This window comes from Mixophyes fleayi, chromosome 4 (assembly GCF_038048845.1).
Source record: "Mixophyes fleayi isolate aMixFle1 chromosome 4, aMixFle1.hap1, whole genome shotgun sequence".
Lineage (NCBI taxonomy): Eukaryota > Metazoa > Chordata > Amphibia > Anura > Limnodynastidae > Mixophyes > Mixophyes fleayi.
The window spans coordinates 122917932-122928589 of NC_134405.1; the positions used below are offsets into that span (position 1 = coordinate 122917932).

Sequence of the window (10658 nt, forward strand, 5' to 3'; positions counted from 1 at the left end):
CCACTCAAATCAGGGAACAAGTTGTGCTGTTAGTTGCATTCAAAAGACAGACAGACGTCAAAATCCCTTGGAGAGAGAAAAAGTTTTTATAAACAATTTGATGAAACTTTTATATACATAATGAATGCATACATTTTAGCAGCTCTTTCTTACAAAAGCAGCTTGCCTTTAAAGCAGGAACCACAAGCACTAGATGGCAAAACATGCTGGGAATTATATTTCATCAGCCATTGGATGCAAGACACAAAAGATTAAAATGTGCCCGTTCCAAAGGGCAACTAAATGTTGTCTGTTAAAGTGTTACATACAGACAAAGTTAGCGCTGCGTATTTCAACTCAGAAGTAAACTTTGGAAGGTCACAAAGTCCTTGTAAATGAATAAAAACAGTTCTTTTCGAGTACACATTTATTAAATAAAAGTTTATTAGACATATTTCCAAAAACAAAAAAAAGGCAACTTCACATTTGTATTAAAAAAAGAAAAGTTTTTATAGTAACCTTTGCGTACTAGAAGGTGAGTAAGACTACCAAAATGTTTGCAATCCTCTATGAAGATTATAGCTCCTCTGGGCGTTATCAGTGACTTAAATAAACAGTCTTGTCCATGGCTTCATGGGAAACGTTGCAGATGGAACAGAAACCACTAAGTCATGTCTTGCGTTGCTCACTCTGCAGTGTTTGAAGCAGTATCTGAGAAAAACAGAACAGTTTGTCAATTAACTCTGAAGTATACGCCAGTGATAAACATCTGACAACTGGGAAATGAAGTTTAGAAATAGCAGGAGTGCTGAAGGCTGCTTATTTATGAAAAAAGGTCTATTTATACACATTTTTACTACAGATTTAAAAAAAGATGTGTGTATATATATATATATATATATATATATATATATATATATATATATATATATATATATATATATATATATATATATATATATATATATATATGAGTTTCTAGACAAGTTATTAGGACTTTATTACAGACCTTAACTTTTTTTTACATGAATTTGTGCACTCACCAGCAGCTTCATCATAATAAACCCTAACAATCTCTGTACCTATTGTCTCACTAATATGTCATTTGTTGCATTAAGCAGACCTCTCCAAAATAATTAATCACTATTACGTGACATTAGCATTCTTATATAGCAGGACATATAATGCAACAATATGTTTTAGTTAAAGTTTAAAAGCTATAAATAGTCAAGACACACATTCCATTCAGTGTGAAATGTCAAACACTAAAGGCATTGCCTAAATGTTTTGTGCTGTGGATAACATCTTCAATGTTAATCTTTTACTTCTATGACCAAGTTCATTTTCATCATTTTGCAGTGCGTTACATTGCGTTCAGTGCGAATCAATTTTTTTAAATTTCTCAAAACTACCCAAGCAATTTTTCTCTCTTTTTTTTTTATTTTAAAATCGGGACAAGTAGTGGTTTCCGTTGATAATAGCTAGGGAGGATGGAGTAAGATTTTACCCCTATCCCCCACCCATTCATAGTTTTCCACAGTGGTTCATATGATAACTAACTTTTACACATTCAGAGCAATCCCAGAAAAATCAACATGGAATATATATATGTTAACTTCTTCAGTCTGCAGGGATACCAAATATGTGAACTTTGTCTTTTTGTTTTGTATACATATATGTGCATTTATATTGCCACTCAGTGGGTAGCATATACAATATGGGATATACCGAGCGCGGGGTTAATTTTTCTCTGGTTTTCTCTCAAAATATTACTTTGTTATGTTTTAGCAGCTGTCCATCAAAGCTTATTTAAGGCTCATTTGGATGTGGCTTACAAGCCAGCCCTTGATAAATATAAGCCCTGGGAGGTGAGTGCATCTGATTTTAAATGCATTTTAATGGCGTTTATGAAATATGAACAAATATCTCATGTTTTCAATTTGCTAGATACACACAGATATGTAGTGTAAAGGATAATGCCAACTGTTTTTTTGCTTTCTATTAAACGGATTACTTACTTTTTCCGTCACAAGCTACAATTTTTACTTTATCCACCTTCACCAAATCAGTCACCTCTCTGAACTCCACATCATTGAGAACAAAGGTCCAGACATTATCACAAAATCTGTATGTATTTAATGATCCCTGCAAAACATAAAAATGCAGAATTCAGTTTTTCTGAAGCTAACATAAACCAAATTACATTCATGTGGAGATACATTTTAATAAAAAGTAGTTGATCGTAGTACATGTGAACAATGACCTGCTCTTTTCATTGGTTTTAAATATATCTTTCTCTGTTTGTACTGTAACAAATAGCAAATGTTACAGATCAATTACGTATAGTAACAAGTAAAATATCAAACCATGTATGTATTTTAATATGAAAGAACAGAAAAAAAGCCCTCCTAAAACAAAGCAAAATCACAAATAAGCAGTGAAAAACTTACTCCATCTGGTGGCAGAATTTAACCTGTCTATATAAAGACCAGTTAACACATTGGGAGGTGATTTATGAAAACTATTCTACAGCTAACTGTAACAAAGTCTTAAGGTAAACAACAACAAAAAAAAAAACAATAAGGCTGTGCAGTTTACACAAATAATTCTCAAAAATGTATTCTTTTGAGCGCTCAACACACTTAGCTTGGGTACAGAACAAAACAATATGTTTTGTTAATAGAATAAAAAATAAATATAGAACTTTTTTTTTTTTTTTTTTTTAATCTTTTGTTACTTAAAACAAAACAAAATTCTTACAACTTCCAGCCAGTATAGCAGAGGCAGCTGAGCAACACTGGCAGTGCGATTGACCAAGTACAGGCTTATTTCTTTTCTATTTGGTGTATAAATGCTCTATAATGTATATGATCCACAAGTTTGCACATAATATTAACCAGCAGTGCATAAAATATCCAGAAATGGAATATGAAATAGAAGTTATGAATAGGCACATATATATGTGCTCTTTTACTCTCAAAGTCTTTAAAGCCTTTTTCATACACTAAAATGAAACAAGCCTGTCTGAAAAACACTGATTCCCATATATTGTCAGTTAATATCAAATATGTCCAGGTATTTGACGCTTCAGGGGACATGTGATTACATCCTATATGCTTACACTTGTGAGATTTACGTGTTACTAGAATATGTAGAGTTTCTTTGGGTGCAGTGGTGAATAAGAGACAAACCTTCAGTTGTACCATTTTTGCCTTTTTTTTAGGTGGTCCATTTACAACAGTCGCAGCAGCTTCCTCAGATAGCAACAATACATACAAAAATCGCAGAAACAAAGCCCACTTGCATGCCCAACTGCAGCAGCTCCTCTCATGTTCATTTGCGGAACTGAAGAGTTCCAGACTCCAGAGACGAGTCGCACATATGAAAATAGAGAACTGCCTACATAGGTTTTATTAATATATGTATTTAATGATAATGTGTGGCCTGCAATTATGAACTGGGAGGCACCACTGTGTGGCATAATATAAATTGTGGACACTACTGTGTTGCATAATGTCAACAGGAGCAGCAAAATTCAAATCTGTTCAGACGGGAAAAGAACTGTGACGTTTCCTTCTTCATTGTCCGCAGCACAAGCGGGAGAAGACATCAGGAGCAAGCTGATTAGGTCATAGGTAAGTGAGGTGATGGAGTTGGGGTGATTGATAGGAGGATATGATATGGGGGAAAATTGGATGGACAAGATGGGGTGGGTACCGATAACAAATGCACACCCTGGATGGTGCAAGAAGTGCTCTCCAGCAGTGCACCAAGATACTAGTATCCTTCTGCAGATTTCCTTGGCTGCACACCCTAATTAAATGTTCTGCGCCTGTCCTTGCTTGACTCCCTGGTATTTGTAGTGTGTACAGCCTTATTGTATTTCAACACCCATTATGTTCTATTTCTACACAATAAACAATGTGCACTCCAGCACAAACATTCTTATCTATAAGTATATTTGCAAGTAGAAGAAAGCGTAATAATCTGAATGGTTCCATGTTCTATTCACCTCATTCTGCATTTGGGAGTGGAATTTCATGTTTTTGGCCGAATTAGTATGTTACGTATCAATTTAGTTCCCCACAGAATTCTCCACTCTTTTCTGTTCTCGCTTAAATTTTCCCTCATTATACTCCAACCATACCACAGAGTGGAATGAATTGATGCCATAGTCGTCCCTGAGAATTATTTTCCAGACTCCCCAGCAGCCCAGTTCGAGCCTGCTGTGGTGATTAAATTGGTTTAGAGAAGTAAAGAAGAATAAAGATGGAGAAAAGTGACAGGTACCTTGTTTCAACCCGTTTAAAAAAGTTAATCATACTTCTAATAAGAAGGGTTGGAGACCTGTTTCAGAATGGACGTGAAAATTATTTTCTGTTTTTCTTCTGTGTTGCAGCAATTCTTACCCTGAAGTTGACTCTGTTTCTAACCCGTTGTGCCAATGCTGAATTGATAGCCTTGTCAAACTGAAGGAGTACTTGTAGAGCAAGCTGTGGGTTGATTTGCTGAGACTGTAAACAGAAGAGTAAATGAAACATTAGTTAATTGTGGTATATGGTAATAAGCATTCATTAAGTTGTAACCTGAATATGGACATGGGATTTGAATCAAATATACCATTATTGTAAGTATTCAGTAAGTATTTATCTTTAACATACGTTTGAGTACAGAACATTCCATGGGGGAAATTCCATTAGAAAAAAAAAATGTGTGATGTGTCTCCAGAAAAGCTGTACAGACACCTTGCATGTAATTTTTTTCCGTGAACTTATACACTCAATTTATGCTCGCGGCCCCATAGAGCTGCAAGCAAAATTGAGCAGATATTGTTACCGCAATAACAGTAAAAATTTGCAGCCGCGATGTTCTCAGGAACATTGTGGCTAATTGAATCTCCTCAAAAGTGGGACAGTTTTCTATTCTGCCTCCCTGATACAACATCCATTACTCCTGCAGAACTGGTGCAGAAACCTAGGGATAGGTTAGAATAGGGAGACAAAATACTTATAATAAGATAATGTATGAAAAAAAAAGAAACTCAATTTTTGAATGATTTTTACGTTTTGTTTTTTGCTCCAGTTAAAAAACAGTAAGCTACAGGAAAGAGAAAATTTAAATACTGAATTTATATGTTTCAGAGATACCTTATAAAACAAAACATAAAGATGTATTGTAAAAACACTTGCCAGTCAATTTACTTCAAAATGTCACTGTCTAATTTAATTACAAACTCAGACAGGGCTCCCTCAATTATAATCATTGATTTTCTAATAGTTTTATTTTTAGATTGTTTAAAACTCTTGTTCTCTATGGCTTACGAATAGCAGTTCCACCTCCTTCAACAGCTTAGTTACACAATCAAGGAATATACATGCTAAATTAAATTTTTATATATTATATATACACATTTACACTCACACATATACACACACACCAGTCAATTCCAAATAACACTCAAGATCTAGTTTAAAATGCATTTTCTACTTTCTATATCACTGGCCGTATGCTACTGAAAACCTATTAATTCAAAATCGTATTTGTCATCTTTCCAGCTACAGCTGACAAATATAATTCCTGTAAATACTAGGGTTTATTCTTTCTTCCACAGTGATGGGTAACCTGATACACTTCAGGCACCACATGGTGCGACCCTTGTCATCTTTATTTATATGGCGCCACAGAATACGCAGTACCATACCAACAAAAAATAAACTGAAAAAAATAAATACCGTATATAGTAAGTAACAAGAGAAACAATACAATCAGTAAAAATCAATACAAGAGACTGTAGAGAAGGCAACTACATAAGACACAACAAGAACAAAGAAAACATTACAAAGAAAATGACGAGATAGGAGGTAGAGAGGGCCAAACTTGTGAGGTTGACATTAAGAGGATTAGGGTAATATATAGAGATGATAGAGGTGGAGTGTGAGGAGGGAGTTGTCTCAGGATGGGGCTAGGTAGGAAAGTGTATAAAGGAGAGTTTGGAGGGTGCCTGTAAAAACATTCGAGGCTGGGGGCAGGGAAGGGAGTTCCAAATGTGGAAAGCAGTGCGGGCAAAGACCTGAAGGCTGGAGTGTGCAGTGGGGATAGGTGATGAAGAAAGCTGAAGGTCATTGACAGACCGTAGTGGACGAGTAAGGAAGTATTTTTTGACAAGGTTGGAGATGTTGGAAGGGGCGGCATTAAAGAGTGCTTTATAAGTGACAACGAGCAACTTGAACTGTACTCTGGAATGGGGACCAATGCAGTGTTTTGCAGAGAGGCAAAGTGGAAGATAAACATTAGTAACAATGTTGCATTTAGCACAGATTTCTGGGGAATAAACAGGAAAGACAGAGAATTGAAGATTGCAATAATTAACACTGGAGATAAGAGCATGGATGATGGTTTTGGTGGCATCCAGGGAGAGGAAAGGGCAAATATTGGCAATGTTGTGATGAAGGTGACCGGAATGGGCAAGGGACTGGATACTGAGGGAGAGGTTAATGATGACCCAAAGGCATGTGTGGGGAACAGACGAGAGGGTGACACCATCAACCTTAATGGAGAACAGAGGTGGGGATGTGAAGCTAGGTGGTGGAAAGAGAAGTTCCATTTTGCATAGTTTGAGCTTGAGGTAGCGTCCAGCCATCCTGGTAGAGATGGCAAAGTCGGACAAACAGAAGAGAGACCAAGGTAGGAAAGGTAAATTAGAGTGTCATCAGCATAGAGGTGATATAGGAGGTCAAATGGGCGGAGGAGTTGACCAAGAGAAAGGGGGGGGGGGGGGTGGGTTTAAAGATAGAAAAGTAATGGGCCAAGAACAGAGCCTTGTACCACCAGTGCAGTTAGCTAAAGATTGTCTTTATACAAGTTATTGATCTCTACTGTAAAGATGACCTATGTACTCATAAAAAGGACACACCTGGAAGGCAATTTGTACTATTTTAAGAATGTTCTGCTGTATAGATTTATTATATAGAGCAGTGTTTCTCCAGTCCTCACACCTCCCCAATAGCTCATGTTTTCAGGATTTCTTTACTCATGCACAGATGAGTTAATTTTTTTGGCTGGGTCAAATAGTAACCCACCTGCTTCCACAGACAGAAATCCTCAAAATATGTGCTGTTTGGGAGGTGTGAGAACTGAAGAAACACTGATATGGAGTATTGTTTATGGGTAATTTAATGTGTGATTTATAAAAAGCATTGCAAGTTGCTGAAAATTTTCAGAAATCTGATAAAGAGAGAGACCAGGGGGTATCTTTCCTATACAATGGGTTCCATAGATCCACCAATTCCCGGTACTTTGAAGTAATTTTTTAAAACAGCAAACAACCAAGCCTGTTGAGGTTTGTCTTTAATAAAATTGCCGTTTAAAGAAAATGACTTCTAAATTCTGGAAATCTGTGGTTCTATGGAATCACCGCACAGTAAATATACCCCTTAGACTGGAGGTGCAGCACCAGAGAAGAAATGTAGATACATATGCAAGGCTGTAATAAAATAGGAAAGAACACAGTCAAAGACATAGTTTGTGTGTGGGAGATGAAGTTGCATATGAAAGGTGGGTCCAAGTGCAGAACTAGACATTTCTTTTAGAGGAGGTTTTTAAGAGTCCACACCACCCACCCTCCCTAATTCTGCTTTAAACATATAGGAGCACATTTACCAACAATCGCATAAAATGAAAAAAAGTTTTCAATCCTTATCGCATTGATAAGGACTGAACTATTTCTCATATTGATGAAAAAACTTCAACAGGGACAGCAGTCATGATAAACTGCTGTCCTTGTGAAGTTAAAAACGTACCTTTTCACTGCCTCTTCGTTCCCGAAGCTGCTTTGCGATACACAGCAGCCTTGTGCGCATGCTCCGTCTGCAAACTTCGGGTGTGCGCATAAGAATCCCTGCGCTTCACTGTTACAGAGAGCGATGTGTGACAGTGCACATGCGCTGTAGAGCTCTGCTCTTCGAAGCAGAACTGAACAGTGCTGAAAGATAGCAGAAACGGTAATGTACGGCAGCCTGAATTGGCGTACATTACCGTATATGTAAAAGAATTTTCATTCATTGTTAAATTGTGGTACATGGCAGTCCCCATAGACATCTATGGGGACTGCTATGTATTACGAAAAAGTGCAAAGCAACAGATATCTGATATCTGCTGTGATGCACTGTTGATAGATTAGACAAATAGTTAAACTGACGTCTATTACCCGAAAACAAACGTTTTTGGGGAATTAACATGAAAATTAGGTTTAATAAATAGGCCCTATAGAATTTTGCACTTTATCTATATGTTATGCAGCATATCAAACAATTATTTGTAATCAAAATGACAAGATATCCAGATATTGGGTGAATACTTAAGGCAAATTAAAGGACTCAGGCCTTCTACCATGCAAACCTGACATACATGACATAGTATTTCCAATTTACATCAATTGAAAATCATGAGTTTTAGTAGTACAGTAAAAACATTTCTCTATCTAATTAACCTAATAGAAAGGGTGGTTTATTCACAATTGCTTCTCCTTCTTGGAGACAGATAAACATTAATTCAAAATAATGAAGGTCGTTATAAAAAAAATGTGGTAATAGAGTCACCTGGAGCCAGTAAGCGAGGTGTTTAAAAACCTTGAAATCATAGACAAGCAGTATTATTGACACAAGATGGTGCTTTCACAAGCTTGTGGCACTGACATGTTGAACATCAGCCAACCCAATTTATGCAAGTTGAACAGATAAATTCTGTCCTTGCAGTTGGATATGCGACTTCTATTTTCTGAAGCCCATCAGTGCTGTGGGTTTCAGTGCATGGCAGGGTCCTGTGGCAGTGAAAGGGTCAAGGTGATATGACAAATGACATCACCTATCAGACTGTGGATACCTCCAACTACTGATTGGTGGAGGGGCAGCACTGGTGTCATACTCCATAGCTGTGCACTGCATGGCTGCGCCTGGTGGATGCAGTCAAATGTTTGCATGACTGCTGCGATTGTGTTTTAGAATTGGGTCAGAATTGTGGGTAGCTTTATATCTAAAGCTGGCTACACATTTGCCAATTCTATCACTTGCGACAAGAACAAAGAATCCCTTTACAGTCTGGTCACACACATGGGATTCCCAAAATGAAGTACTGTAGTAGGAAGGAAAATGGTAGCAAGAGATGGCATGTAAGGAGTAAAGCAAAGTACACTACAGGTTTTTCATCCGATTATCATGCCCATCACACGATAAACAACTGTTAGGTTAAATATAGCATTAGTGTGTACACTTCCACAATCCTGTTTTATCGTACCAAAGCACATCGAATTTGATGCAAGTTTGTTACCAGTCTAATAATATCTATAAACAATGTCAGGCAAATTCTGAAGTGTGTATGCACTCAACCTGCAGTGTAGTCAGATCTCCATAAAGTTTACAGAATCACAATCTTTCTGTAGATGATGACAGATGAAAAGTACAGATCAGAAGTTAAATCGTGTAAAATCACACAAGTGTGTACGCATAAATCAGCATGCTAATCAGGACTTTCAGTCATTAGTAAAAGCGTTAAACATATTGCATCGAGAGAAATGTTCTGTATTGAGTACCTAGTTTTTGCTGGGGTGAGGTCAATTTACATATCAGCATAGTCTGTGAGATGTCCAATGGAGGATGAGTAAATAAAAAATTGTAGGGGGTCTAGAACAGAGCCAGTGCAGTAAATAACAAAAAAAAAAAAAAGGGTGGCTCAACATACAGGATTAGATCTAGACTTGTCCTGTATCCTTTGCATAGGTCTGTTATTCCATGTAAACCATTATTGTACAGCAGTAAGGATCACAATAAAGCTATGACTCAGACAGCAAGCAGCAGCCATCTTTACAAAAGAATCCCCATCGCCACTTTTAACATACAAGACTATTGATCGCCAACAAAATAAGTTGCAGCCTGACCCCTGCCGTGTACCACAAAGTAAAACATTGGGGAGTATACGAAGCTGGGCGTTTATAGTGCGCCCCCCTTACCTGTATTAATTCATCCAAGCTCTCCTGGAGACTGTTCCCCAATGTAGTATTCCTATAGAGTTGATAAGCCATGATTTATGGTGGCCAAACGCAGTTGACCATCCACTGCTGTGTTTCCAGCTGTCCCGATATTGCTGCCTGGAGCGTGGAAACCAATAACAGCGCTTACAACAACATGAACCGTATTCCACCGGCTGCGCTCAGCGGTACCGAGTACCGGAAGCTTTCTCCATGCAAAACCACGCATGCGCCGGGAAGTCTCGCGTTACTAGCAAACACGGATGTCGCGAGACTTCCCTCGCCTGCACCTACAGGTGGACTTGTCCCAATCCCTACCCAGCAGTCTGCGCAGGCGCGAAACTCTCCGCCGTCAGACTGTGCGCTCTCGTTTGTAGTGGTAGACGGGTAAACCTCTCTGATAGGCAGGTAACGGATGCTGCTGACTTAGGACAGGACACATACTAGGGGGACCTACTGCATGTGATGTCTTATGGTTTCCTCAAAGTTCCAATGCAGGTTTCATAATTTGTTATTGGTCTTAGTTTCTAATAACCGTTTTTAAAACAACATCGTTGCTTAATTCCATACTTGCCAACTCTCCCGGATTGTCCGGGAGACTCCCGCATTTTGCGAGAGTCTCCCGGACGAGTGTGGCAATCTCCCTGATAGGACGTGG

The 10658-nt window shown here is 37.9% G+C and overlaps 1 protein-coding gene across 1 annotated transcript; it reads right to left on the reverse strand.

The window, feature by feature from the left end:
- Positions 1-405: 405 nt before the first annotated feature.
- GTF2A2 (general transcription factor IIA subunit 2) lies at positions 406-10245 on the reverse strand. Its single transcript, XM_075208123.1, has 4 exons — positions 9983-10245; positions 4389-4493; positions 1998-2124; positions 406-690 (listed from the first exon to the last, which is right to left on the reverse strand). The coding sequence occupies exons 1-4, from the start codon at positions 10052-10054 to the stop codon at positions 665-667; spliced, it is 330 nt and encodes a 109-aa protein (XP_075064224.1). The 5' UTR covers positions 10055-10245; the 3' UTR covers positions 406-664.
- Between the last annotated feature and the right edge of the window lie 413 nt (positions 10246-10658).